Genomic DNA, 19,982 nt, shown 5'->3' on the forward strand with positions numbered 1-19,982 from the left:
CCCCCGCCAGGCGGTCGTACGTCCACATGCCGTGTTACCGTGTATGTACATGTGTCCCCCGCCAGGCGGTCGTACGTCAACATGCCGTGTTACCGTGTATGGACATGTGTCCTCTGCCAGGCGGTCGTACGTCAACATGCCGTGTTACCGTGTATGTACATGCGTCCCCCACCAGGCGGTCGTACGTCAACATGCCGTGTTACCGTGTATGGACATGTGTCCCCCGCCAGGCGGTCGTACGTCAACATGCCGTGTTACCGTGTATGTACATGCGTCCCCCGCCAGGCGGTCGTACGTCAACATGCCGTGTTACCGTGTATGTACATGCGGCCTCCGTCCAAGTGGTCGTATGTCAACATGCCGTGTTACCGTGTATGTACATGTGTCCTCTGCCAGGCGGTCGTACGTCCACATGCCGTGTTACCGTGTATGTACATGTGTCCCCCGCCAAGGGGTCGTACGTCAACATGCCGTGTTACCGTGTATGTACATGTGTCCTCTGCCAGGCGGTCGTACGTCAACATGCCGTGTTACCGTGTATGTACATGCGGCCCCCACCAGGCGGTCGTACGTCAACATGCCGTGTTACCGTGTATGTACATGCGTCCTCCGTCCAAGTGGTCGTACCTCAACATGCCGTGTTACCGTGTATAAACATGTGTCCTCCGTCCAAGTGGTCGTACGTCAACATGCCGTGTTACCGTGTATGTACATGCGTCCCCCGCCAGGCGGTCGTACGGCAACATGCCGTGTTACCGTGTATGTACATCCGTCCCCCGCCAGGCGGTCGTACGTCAACATGCCGTGTTACCGTGTATGTACATGTGTCCTCCGTCCAAGTGGTCGTACGTCCACATGCCGTGTTACCGTGTATGTACATGTGTCCTCCGTCCAAGTGGTCGTATGTCAACATGCCGTGTTACCGTGTATGTACATGTGTCCTCCGTCCAAGTGGTCGTATGTCAACATGCCGTGTTACCGTGTAAATACATGCGTCCTCCGTCCAAGTGGTCGTACGTCAACATGCCGTGTTACCGTGTATGTACATGCGTCCCCCGCCCGGCGATCGTACGTCAACATGCCGTGTTACCACGTATGTACATCCGTCCCCCGCCAGGCGGTCGTACGTCAACATGCCGTGTTACCACGTATGTACATGTGTCCTCCGCCAGGCGGTCGTACGTCAACATGCCGTGTTACCGTGTATGTACATGTGTCCCCCGCCAGACGGTCGTGCGTCAACATGCCGTGTTAGCACGTATGTACATGTGTCCCCCGCCAGGCGGTCGTACGTCAACATGCCGTGTTACCGTGTATGTACATGCGTCCCCCGCCAGGCGATCGTACGTCCACATGCCGTGTTACCGTGTATGTACATGCGTCCCCCGCGAGGCGGTCGTACGTCAACATGCCGTGTTACCACGTATGTACATGTGTCCTCCGCCAGGCGGTCGTACGTCAACATGCCGTGTTACCACGTATGTACATGTGTCCCCCGCCAGGCGGTCGTACGTCAACATGCCGTGTTACCACGTATGTATATGTGTCCCCCGCCAGGCGGTCGTACGTCAACATGCCGTGCTACCGTGTATGTACATGTGTCCCCCGCCAGGCGGTCGTACGTCAACATGCCGTGTTACCGTGTATGTACATGTGTCCTCTGCCAGGCGGTCGTACGTCAACATGCCGTGTTACCGTGTATGTACATGTGTCCCCCGCCAGGCGGTCGTACGTCAACATGCCGTGTTACCACGTATGTACATGCGTCCTCCGTCCAAGTGGCCGTAAGTCAACATGCCGTGTTACCGTGTATGTACATGCGTCCTCCGTCCAAGTGGTCGTATGTCAACATGCCGTGTTACCGTGTATGTACATGTGTCCTCCGTCCAAGTGGTCGTATGTCAACATGCCGTGTTACCGTGTATGTACATGCGTCCTCCGTCCAAGTGATTGTACGTCAACATGCCGTGTTACCGTGTATGTACATGCGGCCTCCGTCCAAGTGGTCGTACGTCAACATGCCGTGTTACCGCGTATGTACATGCGGCCTCCGTCCAAGTAGTCGTATGTCCACATGCCGTGTTACCGTGTATGTTCATGCGTCCTCCGTCCAAGTGGTCGTACGTCAACATGCCGTGTTACCGTGTATATACATGTGTCCTCCGTCCAAGTGGTCGTAGATGTTGGCGGTGGAAATGTTGTTGCTGACATTCGTGTTCCTGTCAGTCCTGTTTCCCGAGTTGCGAACATTGTTGCTGCAGACGTTGGTATCGGTGAGCCCAACATGGCGCTCACCTGGTTCAGTGGACTCGTTGAAGTGACACGGATCCATCACGTGGTCAATCTCGTTGTCATAGTAAGTATAAGTGTCGTCGGCTTCAATTCCGTAAGCTTTTCTTCTTCGTCTTGCAATGCTGAAGGAGACAACAACATCGATGATGTGTGCCTCAAGCAGGCATTATTGGAAAGTAGGCGCGTGTAACAGGCCAATTATAGATCTGCCTTGCAAAAATTGGCTTGGTTGGTATGAACCTCTGTGAAGACCTGACAACAGGTCAGCTCGTACTCTCTACCTTCCGTTATGTTCGTGTTCAAGACTTTAAGCCGTTTGTATCGAGGGTAATATTTTGTTGTTATTGTCTGGATACACTCACCAGCAGACGACGACGACAACTACAACCAGGATCAGCACCGCAACAACAACAGCAGATGTCACCGTCAGTATCAGCATGGTGTTGTCTGAAACAGATGCACATATATAACTTAGGTTCTTTCTTAGTCGGGTGAGATTAACAGGGAAACCTAAATACAGAGAACAACATTCTATTTGAAATTGCACGGAATAAAGTACTCACCTTGTTTATGTATGGGTGTTGTGGACGGGGCCCATCTCGCCGGCCTCTGTGATGTCGGCCCTGTACCGCCGTTGCACGTTGCTGTCAGGTTGGATACACCTGGAACATCGATCTGCTGAATCAACAGATTGTTGTCAATACATTAAGTCTTCTAGAAGGGAAAATCTGAAACCGTTGCAGGATAATTGGATAATTGACAAAACTGATTCTTGAACATACCTCTGACCTTCAGCCACACGTGCTGACCTTGCTGACAGTATGTTTGAAACGTCAGCGCCAGACGTGAAACATTCTCCATCACCGGTGTATTGTACACAAAGTACCTCTGAGGGAAAGATTCCCATGTAGAATTGTCTCCCCTTAGTGTTATATTGGCTCTTATGTCGTCACGGTGCCTGAAGAATAGTTCCAATATTGTCACGGTCATTGACGTCCCTGTCACGTCACATTGACACGTGTTGTATATGTTCCTTGATTCGTATGGGTAATTGGAGGATCCAAGGTACAGCGTCATGTCTTCGTTGGATGAAGCTCTTGAACTACTGCAGATGTCGGTGGTGAAATCTGTAAATATAACGCATTCCAGCAGACATTCCAGTAAACAAAGCATGAACATCGATCTACACAACAGGAATACAATGAGATGTGTCAACCAACCCTTTGTCGCCTCTAACGACAAACATGGGTTACTGAAGATCAATTCCAACCCTAATCAAAGTGACTGCAAAACTCAACCTTAACTTCTAGTGCACACTTCCTGTTAGATGGCATGTGAGGGAAAACGGAAAGGGAAAGGCCATGCATCAGTTATACAAGAATATTATCATATCATTATATTATTAATACACTTATGTTGGTCATTAGTGCACAGGTGCTGCGAAGCTACAAACCGTCGATGCAGTCATAGTATAATGCCACGGTGTATGACGTTGTATTTCCACACTTGTGTGTCAACCAGAAGCTCCATATAGCTTGATGGCAGACCGACACCCCCATACAGCTGGTGGTCAGCCCGTGCTTCTCAGTCTCCTGCAGAAAGTCACACGTGTCATCCTGTGTCAGACATCCTCTTGAAGCCTTCCTGTACAGGACGCGGACCAGGTGTATCCTGCCAGGATGAACACACTCCAACCTCACAGACCCACGAGGCACGGTGCTACAGACTTCCTTCACCTGGACAGACGCACCTGTAATATGAAGTGTGCTTATGTAGACCTCCTCCACCTGGACAGACCCACCTGTAATGTGGAATGTGCTTATGTAGATATCCTTCACCTGGACAGACCCACCTGTAATATGAAGTGTGCTTATATAGACCTCCTCCACCTGAACAGACCCACCTGTAATGTGGAATGTGCTTATGTAGACCTCCTCCACCTGGACAGACACACCTGTAATATGAAGTGTGCTTATGTAGACCTCCTCCACCTGGACAGACCCACCTGTAATGTGGAATGTGCTTATGTAGATATCCTTCACCTGGACAGACCCACCTGTAATGTTAAGTATGGCAGGATACATGTACACATCATTTACCTGGACAGATGTATCTGTCTTATCTTATCAAAGGAAAGATTGTTCAGACATCTTCTACCTGGAAGTGAAGAATGGTTGTGTAGACAGTATGTACGTATGTAATATACAGGTAATTTTTAATAGCATAAATACATATCATAAGTTAAAATATTGTCTCCCGTTAAAATTGCGTTTTGATACAGAATATCATATCATAAATATAGTAGCTGGGAGTTCAGAGATGTTTATGCTTGTTAGAATAGGCGAGTTTCCTATTCCAAACAGCTTTTGGTCATAAGCAGGGTATAGATAATTGTTTGTGTTTCTGTAAAGATTTGAAGATGCAATACACTTTTCGTTTGTGTGCCCAATGTGTAATTTGATAAGGAGTAATAATTTACCATCTAGATTTTGTGATACCCTGTTACTTACTTTTATAAGCAACTATGCAGTAGAGATCGTGAAATTATTCTAAATTTAGCAAAACATGTTAAATAATGTTTGTCTCTCCGCAATGCATAATCACTGTTTACTCTTCGACTATATCATGATAACAATGTTCAGGAACATAAGTATATATCTAAGTATATATCTAAGTATATATCTAAGTATATATCTAAGTATATGTCTAAGTATATGTCTAAGTATATATCTAAGTATATATCTAAGTATATGTCTAAGTATATGTCTAAGTATATATCTAAGTATATGTCTAAGTATATATCTAAGTATATATCTAAGTATATATCTAAGTATATGTCTAAGTATATATCTAAGTATATGTCTAAGTATATGTCTAAGTATATGTCTAAGTATATATCTAAGTATATGTCTAAGTATATGTCTAAGTATATATCTAAGTATATGTCTAAGTATATGTCTAAGTATATATCTAAGTATATATCTAAGTATATGTCTAAGTATATATCTAAGTATATGTCTAAGTATATGTCTAAGTATATGTCTAAGTATATGTCTAAGTATATATCTAAGTATATGTCTAAGTATATGTCTAAGTATATATCTAAGTATATATCTAAGTATATGTCTAAGTATATATCTAAGTATATGTCTAAGTATATGTCTAAGTATATGTCTAAGTATATGTCTAAGTATATGTCTAAGTATATGTCTAAGTATATGTCTAAGTATATATCTAAGTATATGTCTAAGTATATATCTAAGTATATGTCTAAGTATATGTCTAAGTATATGTCTAAGTATATATCTAAGTATATATCTAAGTATATATCTAAGTATATGTCTAAGTATATATCTAAGTATATATCTAAGTATCCATGACAATCTACGTTTCCACACAGATAATCATGTCACAAACAAAGGCTAGAACATTTGCTTGATAACGGTGTTAGCATCTTCACCGAAACGTCGTTTACATTAATAATAAACAGGTTGTATTACATCCATAGAACTGTGCACGCTGTTCATAAGAAATATACTAATACCACCTGCTTTGTACAAACTGCAAATAATCATAAGACAAACGTTATATTGTGTGGTTGAATGTGTGCATTGGCGTGAGTTTATTGAAGAGAGTGTGGGTTCGAATCCCTGATGGGATTCCACCTAGTAAATGTACTCAAATTTGTACTTTATCGAGGAAGTGTAATGCCCAATATGACATGCGTCACATCTGACCAAATTCTAAATGGCATTGAATAGTCATGCAAATTATCATTTCACAAAGGGAAGGCTAGTATAAGTGAAACGTTCTGCATAAACATTTCTTCATACACAAGTCAGGGTCACCCAAACATAAGATATCATGCATTAAGTATTCCGTCAAACAACAGACGCATGCTGGTTACTTGTTTCAGTCTATATACAACGAACCTGACACGAGACATCTGATGAAAATCATAATACACACAGCGTCCAGGAGATACATGATTTGATACTGGTTCTGTTGAACTGCATATCACACACGCCGCTGTCACATGTAGGCCGTAATGTCGCCCATAGCACCCGTCATTCAACTTCACGTATGTGTTCAAGTAACCTGAATAGAAGTGTTTCGTTTGCTGTAAGCTGTGAATACGGATAGTCCTTTCAGTTGGCTGTGATTAGCATACACGACTCTTGTCAGCCATAAACGTTGATACTGAGTGTATAAATGTACCTTCACATTGGTGACTAGCCCAATAGCGGAACCAGGCCCTGATCCTTCACATTGGTGACAAGCCCAGTAGCGGAACCAGGCCCTGATCCTTCACACTGGTGACAAGCCCAGTAGCGGAACCAGGCCCTGATCCTTCACATTGGTGACTAGCCCAGTAGCGGAACCAGGCCCTGATCCTTCACATTGGTGACTAGCCCAGTACCGGAACCAGGCCCTGATCCTTCACATTGGTGACTAGCCCAGTACCGGAACCAGGCCCTGATCCTTCACATTGGTGACTAGCCCAGTAGCGGAACCAGGCCCTGATCCTTCACATTGGTGACTAGCCCAGTAGCGGAACCAGGCCCTGATCCTTCACATTGGTGACAAGCCCAGTAGCGGAACCAGGCCCTGATCCTTCACATTGGTGACAAGCCCAGTAGCGGATCCAGGCCCTGATTCGACCCAAACGTATAAGCACACGTATCATCACACGGAGCCCATGATATACAACTACGCAGAAAATTTGTAGGTCGAAAAACTTCAGAATGAATTTTGTTGTGACCAAGTATATCGCAAACCTGCATGTGTGATCGGTTACAGTCACACTCTCAATTAATTTACAAAATGTAAAATCCAACGATAAGATAAAACGGCAATTCCCCAGTGTAACAAGGGAAGCTCGACAACAACTCGAAATCCATGAGAATCTCCATCAAACACGGATGGTTGGAGGTGTTTGAGTATCGTGCACTACCGATGGCACACATCATAAGCGGAAATCAATTGTTCCCATGTTCCGGGTGACAGCGTGGGCAGTGTATTTTCAGTACATCCACCTCACGGATCTAGATTCATTCATTAATATTTGTAAAACCAATTAATGTTGATGAGTGTCTTGGTCACGCGTGTCCTGGTAATGGGTGTCTTCGTGATTAAAGTTTGGTGATGAGTGTTAGGTGATGAGTGCCTTGGTGTTGAGTGAGTGAGTGAGTGAGTTTAGTTTTACCCCGCACTCAGCAATATTCCAGCTATATGGCGGCGGTCTGTAAATAATCGAGTCTGGATCAGACAATCCAGTGACCAACAACATGAGCATCGATCTGCGCACTTGGGAACCGATGACAAGTGTCAACCAAGTCAGCGAGGCTGACCACCCGATCCCGTTAGTCGCCTCTTACGACAAGCATAGTCACCTTTTATGGCAAGCATGGGTTGCTGAAGGCCTGTTCTACCCCGGGACCTTCACGGGTGCTTGGTGTTGAGAGTTTGGTGATGAGTGTCTTGGTGATGAGTGTTTGGTATTAAGTGTCTTGGTGATCAGATTCTTGGTGAAGAGCGTCTTGGTGAAGAATGTCTAGGTGATCAGAGTTTGGGGATAAGAGTCTCGGTGATGATTGTCTTGTGATGAGAGTCTTGGTGATTAGAGACTTGGTGATGAGAGTCTTGGTGAAGAGTGTCTTGGTGATCAGAGTTTGGGGATGAGAGTCTCGGTGATGATTGTCTTGTGATGAGTGTCTTGGTGATGCGAGTCTGGTGATAAATGTCTTGGTGATGAGGGTCCTGATCACCAGTGTCTTGGTGATAAGTGTCTTGGTGATGAGAGTCTTGTGATGAGTGTCTTGGTGATGAGAGTCTTAGTGAACAGTATACCTCATCGAATCTGGAATTGTCTTGATAATAGAGGCAGAAAAAAAGGTGTGATGGACAATTAGAGTGCTTTCACAATCATCCAACAAAGTGATGATAACAACTAAAATCAGCATAAACTAATCACTGCCATCGTGTTACAGTCAACACAATTAATCACTGCCCTCGTGTTGCAGTTAACACAAACTAAACACTGCCCTCGTGTTGCAGGCAACAAACCACGATAGCGGCTGGTCGCGAATGCTACCAGTAGGCAATTATACTAAACAACTGACAGTCAGTGTGAGTGTTTTGGGGACCGTATATGAAATAAAACCAACTACGATATCTGCTAATGGGCATTTCACTATTAACGATGAAGCAGACAGTATACAGATGCGCGATTTAACAGTTGATTCATTGTTCGGGTTTAAAAAATATGGGAAGCAGCATCATCGAAGTCTAGAACGTGAATGTCTCCGCTCAGTGGCCTGTCTTCCCAGTTGCCGAGTCTTCCCTTGACGTCCTGGTACTTCTCTTTCTTGGGAGGGAGACGTTGACCAGTGGCATAGTGGACCAACTACATAGAGGTGTTCCAGGTTTTCATCTATGGAGAAACCAACGATCTTGTGTTTGTCGCCATCGTCAATGATGAGGAAGAGGTGGTCGGAATCTGTCGTCTGAGAGGTGTCGAGAATGACAAGGTCTCTTCTGTGGAATGACATCTCCTGGCACGGTATGGGGAGTCCCTCTTGCTGTGGAACGTCCGCATAGCTTCTACCAGTGTCTAGGCTGTCCATCTGTCTCCTTCTCTAAGGGTTGACACTTCTTCATAGAAGGCAGGCATACCGAGGGTCGTTGCAGCCTTAGTTGAATTAGTTTATTCTTGAGATTTTGAAGAGTCTCTTGCACCTAAAAGGTAATAGAATAAACGATTACAATGCTGCTGACAGTTAACAAGTTACTCAATACAATATGAATGAGCATATTTTTTTTAAAATTTATATGTGATTTACGTATATATTATTTTACATGTCTCGTATAAAATAAAATTATGTATTGTTACATTTACCTTAATGTCGTTGTGGACAAGAGGATGGCTGTGGTTGCGAGCCTCCTTCGTCAGGATGTCTTTCACAGTTGAAACAGTGGCACTGCAGCCTCTGGTGGTACATTTCCAAGAAACCCAGTCCCTATTCTTACGTTTACCAGTTCTATACATAAAAGCAGCTACACATAAATGCTTGGCACCACTTGCTTACAATTTATTTGAACGTCTGCCATATCGAATGTGATGTAACAACCTCCATTGAGTGAACATAATGTGTTGATTAGAGTGACCACTGTCCGTTGCATGTCAGGGCCTGTAGTCACCTTGAGATGGCCGTTGACGACAGTGAACAGTGTTCACTCCAGTCTCAGCTGATTGGAGTGACCACTGTCCGTTTTCTGTCAAGACCTGTAGTCACCTTGAGATGATCCCTGACGACAGTGAACAGTGTTCACTCCAGTCTCAGCTGATTGGAGTGACCACAATGGACACATCTCCAGGTTTTACATTAACAAAGCAGCTATATTTAACATCGCAAATGATAAGCACAAAAGTATTGTATGAAGTAATATGGCTGTTGGACTCTATACCACACACAGTTCACCTTCTAGCGTCTCACAGGCAAGGGTTTTGACACTATACTACACACAGTTCACCTTCTACCGCCTCACAGGCAACTTCTCTTTATACTACACTGAGCGTATGAACATCCAGGTGACACCTTAACTGCCGTGGTTTGTTCAAACACTCTTCTTATTATTATTACGTATATGAACATCCAGGTGGCAACAAATATTAGACCGGTGTCAGATACACCTGACACCCACCCAGCGTTAGATCACCAACAATACACGCGGTGTCAGATACACCTGACACCCACCCAGCGTTAAATCACCAACAATACACGCGGTGTCAGATGCACCTGACACCCACCCAGCGTTAGATCACCAACAACACACCTGGTGTCAGATACACCTGAACTCACCCAGCGTTAGACCTGTGAGGAGGCCCAGGTTACACACAATCTTAATCCATAACGTCATCCTTGCTTCTGACAGAGGATACAGAGCGTCTCCTCCTGTACCTCGTCGAGTCCCTCTGGTCACATCTGTCCTCTTCAGTATTCAGAGTCTGTCTGCCACATACATCCTCGAGTTAGTACTCTCTTCTTGACAAACTCCGAGTCAGTCGAGCTTGTGGCTGTTTGAATATATGTCCATCTTACGCCTCATCGATCTCAGCTACTCGTGTTCGGTGGTTTCATGAAGACATTATGCATTCACCTTACTTTCGTGAATAAACATATTCTTGTTACCTTCGAGATCTTCACTGGGTGTGTCTAGCTTTGAAGTTGAACATGCATATGTGATGTACTTTAAATACATATTGACAAAACAGGGTCAATGCGCCCTTTGGCGCTAAATAGGGGTATAGTGTATCCCGTCACTATTGCTCGTGTCTGTTCAGGTACAGACAGTGTATGTCTTCATGTCTAACAGACACTTTGTGTTGAGAACTGTTCTAGTAGTCCACAGTTTACGTCTCCCTGGGATGTTATGCATCCAGACATCCGCGACTTCCACAAGTGTGGGACAACTGGTAGTCTAGACCAGAGTGTTCTTTACTGACCAGGACAAGTACATCCCAACGCTTAATGACCAGTACAGATACATACTGAAACTTGGTGAAGTTTACGTCCTTACACATGACGACCCGGTCCGAGAAGGTATGCCCTGACATGCCATTAACAGACCTATGGTAGCACGCCCTGACACACGATGACCTGACCTACACAGGTACGCCCTGACAGGTAATGACTTGACCTATAGATGTACGCCCTGACACATGATGACAAGGCCTATAGAGGTACGCCCTGACACATGGTGATCTGTGCTATAGAGGTACGCCCTGACACATGATGATATGACCTATACAGGTACGCCCTGACACATGGTGATATGACCTATAGAGGTACGTCCTGACACATGGTGATATGACCTATAGAGGTACGTCCTGACACATGGTGATATGACCTATAGAGGTACGTCCTGACACATGGTGATATGACCTATAGAGGTACGCCCTGACACATGGTGATATGACCTATAGAGGTACGCCCTGACACATGATGACAAGGCCTATAGAGGTACGCCCTGACACATGATGACATGACCTATAGAGGCACGCCCTGACACATGATGACAAGGCCTATAGAGGTACGCCCAGACACATGGTGATCTGTGCTATAGAGGTACGCCCTGACACATGATGATATGACCTATAGAGGCACGCCCTGACACATGGTGATCTGTGCTATAGAGGTACGCCCTGACACATGATGATATGACCTATAGAGGTACGTCCTGACACATGATGATATGACCTATAGAGGTACGCCCTGACACATGATGATATGACCTATAGAGGTACGTCCTGACACATGATGATATGACCTATAGAGGTACGTCCTGACACATGATGACAAGGCCTATAGAGGTACGCCCTGACACATGGTGATCTGTGCTATAGAGGTACGCCCTGACACATGATGATATGACCTATAGAGGCACGCCCTGACACATGATGATATGACCTATAGAGGTACGTCCTGACACATGATGATATGACCTATAGAGGTACGCCCTGACACATGATGATATGACCTATAGAGGTACGTCCTGACACATGATGATATGACCTATAGAGGTACGTCCTGACACATGATGATATGACCTATAGAGGTACGTCCTGACACATGATGATATGACCTATAGAGGTACGTCCTGACACACCCGGGTTATCTCCACCCGGATATGTGGTCGTTTCCCCCTGTTATGTTAATTTCTCCAATACAAAAGGCAACACACTTTATAGATAACAACGTATTTATTCTGATATGATCTGGTGTTGTGGCTTAGACTTATAGACATCTGATGGGGAATAAACCCCAGCAGCATGATATGCATGCATAGCATTGCCGTGATTAAAACAGTAACAGCGGGAGGTAGCCAACAGCGGGAGGTAGCCAACAGTGGGAGGTAGCCAAACGTAAGCCAATAGGTACATAATGTGCGAAGCTGATGGCAAGGTCGCCATGTTTAATGTAACAGACTGTAACCTGCTACATGAAGTGTTTATATTTCAAACCTATGAAAACGTTGGTAAATTTGAGTGAAGACAAGATACAATTTTCCCCACCTTCGTTTACATACTGTATGTTTACATTTTCTTATGAAACGGCACATGCAATCAAATATTCTAGTAATTTTCCAGTAATTTTCCGTTAAAATCAAACGATTATGTTGATGAGGATAACCAAGACTGGGTATATATGTGTATATGTACTCTTTTGCATTGACGTGCTATGGTTTATCAGCGAAACCTTTCATTTTGAAAACAAATCTGTAAGGAAAACGGTTTCAACATATAAGATAAGGAGGTCCGACCCGCGAGTGTGACGGCAGAGAATTGTTTAAACCAAATGTATCACAGAGGGTAAAAACGTCAGTGAATCGTATTTACAAAGGCCTGGTTCGTTGAATTGAATGTGAACACCCATGACAGATACACAAGCTATAGACACAACGAAGCGACAGCACCTTCCTCGTCCAGCTTAATCAGGCCACCACCTGGATGTGACACGCCCAGCTATGGCGTAAACTGAATGAATATAGACTACACTGTTTTCAAAGGATTTCATTTGCATCAAGGCGTTTGGAGGGAGACCGGGGGGCACAGTAAATAATATAGCTATTTGTAAGGTTTTTGCGCACGTACACTAATGTATGTATTATGAGTATGTCACCTCTCTCTAGAAATATCGTCATTATTATAACGCATCTAGATACCCTGCTCAAAGCGGACAATCGTATCATTATTACAATAATAATCTCACGACATATTTACAGGTCATCTTGTGAGATAGATTATATGCAGGTCATCTTGTGAGATAAATTATATACAGGTCACCTTGTGAGATACATTATATACCGGTCAACCTGTGAGATACATTATATACAGGTCAACTTGTGAGATAGATTATATACTGACCACTGCGTGATATATATTATATTCAAGTCATTTTGTAACAAAATACGCATGTTCAAGCCACCCGCTGATGTTCTAGTCATTTTTTGGAATAGATTGAATGTCGGTCACTTGGTCTCCACACGTGGTCTCCACACAGGTCTACATTCCTGACCCCTGCTGGTGTCCGACCTGCCATCTCCGCCTGCCAGGCATCGCCAGACCATAAATACTGGGAAAGCGCAAAAGGAAATGTAAGCCTAATGACCATGCTTCACGGAAACACTTTCACCATGCCAGCTCTCAGTCTGAAAGCATCTGGTTTTGAGTTGTCTTTGACCCTCAGACATTCTGTGTCATCGTTTGCTTCATCGTATGTCTCCAGTAGATCTGCTGACACGGTGCGGTGTCCCTCACCCTGGTTATTTGAGTTGGCTTGAACATCCATCGTAGTTTGACCATCTACCACCGCTAGATCGCCTGTCTTTGTAAGACCTTTCCTTTCATCATTTGTACTCTTTGTCTCAACTTCTTTAACACGACGATGGCTATCAGTCTTGACTAGACAGTGTGTGGCACCTTGACCATCAATCTTGACTTGACCGTCTTTCGCACCTTGACTATCAGTCTTGACGTGATCGTTTGTCGCACATTGGCAGTCTTTATTACCTTGACTGTCTGCTCTAATGTGATCCTTTATCCTGTCTTGGCACCCTGTCTTGGGCCGATCACTTATGAGAGCCTGTCCAGCGACCTGACCTTCAACAGTGATAGAGACTGAAGCTGCAGGTTCATTGTTTTCCCAACCGCTGGTCACCGAGTCGGGAGCTGCACGCGCCTTTGTCTCATCATCCCAGTCGCTCGTCCCTGTGTCGCCTAAGTGAGTTGACATCTGCCCCGAGTGGCATTGATTTGACTTCACGTTGTCAGGTTCGTTGGTGGCGACGAAGAAAGCAGGGTCTATTTCCCAGCTGTTGGCCCCCACCACACCCCTGATGCCAGTCCCCAGTGTCACGATAGTCGCAGACCGTTTGGTACCACCGATACCAGAATGTTCCTTTGTTTCCTCCAGGTTTGGTTTGGAGTGGTTGTTTCTCCTCCTGATTAAAACAGTGATTATTTAATACCAGACAGCAGGATCAACCGTTTTGTAAAAGTGTCTACGTCATGGTTACACTTGACGTTCGAGGGGGTATTATTACGTTTTGAGCCAGGTTAAATCGAGTTTACATTTGTAGGTCATTTGAATCATCGGAAAGACATGGAATACTATCTTGATGAAATGTGTTGTGTTCTTTTACCTGCAAAATACAATGAGGACAACACCAGCTACAACAACGCTGGCTACTGCGACTCCAGATGCCACCACTATAGTCAGCACGGTATCATCTGAAAGTGTAACAGGTGTCTGCCAAATATCAACTACAACATCGACGTTCCACTGTTTCACTAATCCTACCTATGTTCACTTTTAAGCCGAAATTTCAGGTGATGATTATGTAATTTTCTTTCAAACTAATGACAAACATTTCTATATCAACATCACAACTACACCAAATGCTAATGATGTAGCTCTTTCCGTCACACCGTGTACCGTGTACTGCTCAGTATCTTAACATCCTAATTGAAAGAGTTTGGTAAACGTTACGTACTGGGAATAGTATTTATCAATCACACGGCGTTTCTGGTCACTGCAGCTGGGATGAACTTATCATTCTCGTTAGGATGAGAGAGCCACAATAAACTCGGTGCGCCTAGTGGCAGCTAGAGTTATATGCTCATACACTCACCAGAAAAGGAACGCATAAGTGATTTTGCTACAAAAACAACACAAACATACTGTTTCTTTCCACAACGTATTTGCGTGACTGAGAAAAGCTCCAGCGCCAAAACACAGCAATTTAACTTTTCTCCTTGCTTTAGAAGAGTTTGGCGAAGTGTTCACCAAAAACGTCACCCATGAAACAAGCAACGCAGAATGCACTTGCAAGATAGCGGGAAAGAATACGGTATCGACCACTATGAACAGCCAAAATTTCTTATTCGCCTTGGCCTGGAAAAGAGGAAATTATCATGCTACGACTGGTCGAGTCTGTGCCGAGAAGATACCGAGCAGTAATTACTGCCAATGGTGGCTCTACAAAGTACTGACTTTGGCGACATCTTGTGGCCTCCAGTAACCTGAGACACATCTACAAAGACTGTTGTTCTGCTGGTGAAGTCTTTGTCAGTGGACATGTGGAGTTTCAGCTTTTTAGCATTGAAGGTATAAAATAATTGCTCATGAACGCAATACATTTTTTTCTAAAATGGCCTATGCGGGTGTACATCTGTGAATAAATATAGTTCTGTTACACTTTGCTGACTCAACTGATAAGTAGCACACCTTGTACATAATTGTAGACAAAATTGTGCTCTACAAATTTAACCTGATTCTATCTGATCACCTTTCGTGTTACACCTTTATGTCTGACCTCCTCCAGTCTAGACCCCTCTTATCTTTCCGGATGTCTCACATCCGTAACTCCCTATGTCTTATCTCCTGTCTTACCTCCTCCAGTCTAGACCCCTCTTATCTTTCCGGATGTCTCACATCCTTAACTCCCTATGTCTTATCTCCTGTCTTACCTCCTCCAGTCTAGACCCCTCTTATCTTTCCGGATGTCTCACATCCTTAACTCCCTATGTCTTATCTCCTGTCTTACCTCCTCCAGTCTAGACCCCTCTTATCTTTCCGGATGTCTCACATCCGTAACTCCCTATGTCTTATCTCCTGTCTTACCTCCTCCAGTCTAGACCCCTCTTATCTTTCCGGATGTCTCACATCCGTAACTCCCTATGTCTTATCTCCTGTCTTACCTCCTCCAGTCTAGACCCCTCTTATCTTTCCGGATGTCTCACATCCGTAACTCCCTATGTCTTATCTCCTGTCTTACCTCCTCCAGTCTAGACCACTCTTATCTTTCCGGATGTCTCACATCCTTAACTCCCTATGTCTTATCTCCTGTCTTACCTCCCCCAGTCTAGACCCCTCTTATCTTTCCGGATGTCTCACATCCTTAACTCCCTATGTCTTATCTCCTGTCTTACCACCTCCAGTCTAGACCACTCTTATCTTTCCGGATGTCTCACATCCTTAACTCCCTATGTCTTATCTCCTGTCTTACCTCCTCCAGTCTAGACCACTCTTATCTTTCCGGATGTCTCACATCCTTAACTCCCTATGTCTTATCTCCTGTCTTACCTCCTCCAGTCTAGACCCCTCTTATCTTTCCGGATGTCTCACATCCTTAACTCCCTATGTCTTATCTCCTGTCTTACCTTTTCCAGTCTTACCTCCTTTTGCCTGACCTCGAACTGTCCTGCTTCGTTTGTATTTCATCCTTCTGTCTTACCCCTTTCACCTATATCCTTCCGTCCAGCCTTCCGACTTTCCTCCTTTTTCACCTACATCCTTCTCTCTTACCTTCTTTCAACATATCCTTTCCTTTTTAACCTCCTTCTGTCTTTCCCTCCTTTCTTACCTCCTGCCTTATCTGCTTTTGACTTACATCGTTCTGTCGCACCTCCATCTCTCTTACCTTCTGCCTTACCTCCTTTTGACTTACGTTGTTCTGTCGCACCTCCATCTGTCTTACCTTCTGCCTTACCTCCTTTTGACTTACAGCCTTCCTCCTTTCCTCTTTTTATTTACACCATTTTTGTGTTACAACCCTCTGTCTTACCTTCTTCTGCCCCTCCCCCTTTTGTCTCTTCAACCGATTTATCGGTAGTTGATGGCCTCGTTGATATTGATGATTTTGTAGACCAGGATGAAGTAGCTGGTAAAGAGTGAGTCTCTCCACTGGAGCTGCCCGCTGTCACTGACGGGAGCGCGGTGGATGACGACCATTGAGAAAACGGGATTGTGGATTTGTGGAACATAACAGATGACGTTCCCATGGAGGACGATACTTCGGGAGGTGTTGATGCCACTGTCGTTGCTGCGTCCATTGTTGGAGATTTAGACGTCAGGTCCGTCGATGTCGTTGAAGATGATGATGATTCTGTTGATGCTGACAGTTTGGGTGTTGTTGTTGATGATGATGTTGTCGTCGTCGTCGTCGAAGTTGTTGTGGAAGTGGTTGATCCATCAGATGAACTGTTGTTGAGGGAGGTCGACACAGATGTCATCAACTCCGGGGATGTAGATGACGATGCATCAGACGAACTTGCTGCTGTAACTTTAACTGAAGGCATAACAACAATCACTTACACAATGACTGTGCCAGGAGATATAACCACCATGGTAACACACGTTATGTATTCTGACGTCACATTATTTACCGAGGTGGTAGCGTGGTAAATTGACTTATAATCCTTGTTAACAGACCGTAAATCACACTTCGAGTATAACAATTGGTTATGATCTTAGAAACCTTTAAAACGTAGTAACTGAACATTAAATGTATACTATGAACAATGAAATTTACAGCACACTTTTACGAGACCCTTTCATTGAAACAGCTTTAGCTAATACATACTTCTCAACTCCCAAAAGAGTTTGAAAATTACCACAATTCTTTTCTAGAAGGATGACGTTGCAATCTTGTAATGCCAATTTTGATAGTTATTATTTCAGTCTAAACATAAACTGGAAAGTCTTGATATTAGCACATTGTTAGTTATTTCAAACAATCATTATGTTATTCCAAACTCGTTTCAAAGATTAATAAGAATATGTGAAACCCAATATTTGAGATGAGAAGTATTTACAACATATGGATACATGGGGTTCATGAACAAAACTGTATAAGAGATCAAATAAGGTTTCAAATTAACTTATTTTTAATTTCTTATGCTAGTTCAACAGACACAACCGATCTCAGACTGGAGACACGTTTATCTTGTTTCACTGTCGGCTGTACCTGAAACAGAACTTGTCGGAGGTGATGTGATCAAGGCTGAAAAAGACGATTCTGGTGACGTTGTTGTAGTCGATGAGGTCATCGTTGACTGAGACTGTTTTGATGACGTTTTCGGAGTTGATGACAAGCCTGAAGAAGACGGTTGTGGTGACTTAGTTGACGAGGTCATCGCTGACTGAGACTGTTTTGATGACGTTTTCGGAGTTGATGACAAGGCTGAAGAAGACGGTTGTGGTGACTTAGCTGACGAGCTCATCGCTGACTGAGACTGTTTTGATGATGTATTCGGAGTTGATGACAAGGCTGAAGAAGACGGTTCTGGTGACGTTGTAATTGTTGATGAGGACATCGTTGACTGAGACTCTTCTGATGACGTTGTCGACTTTGATGACGCTAAGACACAGACAATCAAGGTGTTGAAAAAGGCATTGCTGACGACATGGAAGAGAGATAAAATACTTCCCTGTGTTTGTTGAGGGACAGTGAAGTAATGACACCCAGCATTAATTCATGTTCCACTGGAAGGAATACACCACACACTCAAATTGTACAAATTACAAACCGGTTACATTCAATAATGAGTGACTTTAGTTTTACGCTGGGATCAGCATATTTCCAGTTATGTTGCAGTGGTCACATTAAAAAACACCGATATAATAAGTTTTTGTATGCATACTATCACACGGGACAACGACAGCTGCAACAAGTTTTTGTCCAACATGGTATCAGGATTATGTTAAGAACAGGCTTGGGGTTCGCACACGGTGTAACCCAAACGGTGAAACAATAGACTAAACAAAACTAAGACAGCCATGAACGTTGTTTCTGTTGTGTGCGTTACTTACATGACGTGGTCTCCGGGAGCAGGACGACCATGACAACAAGAGGTAACAATTTCATCGCTGCCATAATAAGCGTAGTGCAGCAAGATGAATGCCGATGTAGTTCACTGATGTGCGCCCTGTGTTGGTGTCCCCGTCCTCATCGTCTAATGCTCGTTAGACAACAGGGGTTGAAACCTGACAGAAGGAAGAAGCATTTGTACACATACATATATACATACATACGTACACACATACACACACACACACACACACACACACACACACACACACACACACACACACACACACACACACACACACACACACATACATACATACTCCTCCGGTACGTAATACTACACTTTTACTGAGACAATATGGAGGATTAGAAAAAACCATGACTATACAGCCACGGTCATCCGTAACCTCACAAATGCGCCAAGTACTCATTGCATGTTGATGCTGTGCGCGTCTTGCCTGCAGATATATATCCTCACGTGCTGGCACAAGATCACGTGCATTTACGTTGGTGAAAATATTCATGTCTGGCAAGATCGCCATAGGAAGCGGCGCTGTGTATTTCCGTGGTTTTCCTGTCAACATACTTACAAGGAGTTCAGGTGCCTGCAGCCCTCTCTACACAAACCCTCTATTGAACCCAGATCTCTAGTTCCTGGTCGCCGTAGTGTGTGATTACTCTGAACGTGACTATGTTTCAATGACTCCAAGGGTGTTTAATTTTCCTGGTCACGTGCACTTAGGAGGAAGACTGGGTAGTGGCTATTCAACTGGTTTTACACAGCAGTTACTGGTTTTACACAACACGTGATCGGTCATGGATATAGGTGTCTTTTGGCAGTTCTCACAATTACCACTGTCACCATTGTCATACGATGTTCAATTATGGATAAAGTGTGAGTTCCGGGTCGGAATACGTCCAAAGAATGATTACACGATGCCATTTAGAAACTGGTCAAATGCAACATATGTCATATTTGGGATTTCACATTTTTAGTAAAGTACAAATTCTAGTACTTTTTTTAAGTACTTTTTTCG

The 19,982-nt window shown here is 44.2% G+C and overlaps 2 protein-coding genes across 2 annotated transcripts; both read right to left on the bottom strand.

Annotated features, from left to right (window-relative positions):
* Positions 1 to 2,116: 2,116 nt before the first annotated feature.
* On the bottom strand, positions 2,117 to 10,463 carry LOC137287212 (uncharacterized). The gene is made up of 6 exons (XM_067819398.1): positions 10,155 to 10,463; positions 3,746 to 4,042; positions 3,075 to 3,419; positions 2,856 to 2,954; positions 2,655 to 2,739; positions 2,117 to 2,414 (listed from the first exon to the last, which is right to left on the bottom strand). Exons 1-6 carry the CDS (start codon positions 10,210 to 10,212, stop codon positions 2,126 to 2,128), a joined length of 1,173 nt encoding a protein of 390 aa, XP_067675499.1. The 5' UTR covers positions 10,213 to 10,463; the 3' UTR covers positions 2,117 to 2,125.
* A 1,573-nt stretch (positions 10,464 to 12,036) lies between these two features.
* On the bottom strand, positions 12,037 to 19,638 carry LOC137286942 (mucin-21-like). The gene is made up of 6 exons (XM_067818982.1): positions 19,536 to 19,638; positions 18,948 to 19,121; positions 18,103 to 18,495; positions 16,921 to 17,424; positions 14,497 to 14,584; positions 12,037 to 14,295 (listed from the first exon to the last, which is right to left on the bottom strand). The coding sequence occupies exons 2-6, from the start codon at positions 19,009 to 19,011 to the stop codon at positions 13,470 to 13,472; spliced, it is 1,875 nt and encodes a 624-aa protein (XP_067675083.1). The 5' UTR covers positions 19,012 to 19,121; positions 19,536 to 19,638; the 3' UTR covers positions 12,037 to 13,469.
* Positions 19,639 to 19,982: the final 344 nt, after the last annotated feature.

This window comes from Haliotis asinina, chromosome 6, assembly GCF_037392515.1.
Source record: "Haliotis asinina isolate JCU_RB_2024 chromosome 6, JCU_Hal_asi_v2, whole genome shotgun sequence".
NCBI lineage: Eukaryota > Metazoa > Mollusca > Gastropoda > Lepetellida > Haliotidae > Haliotis > Haliotis asinina.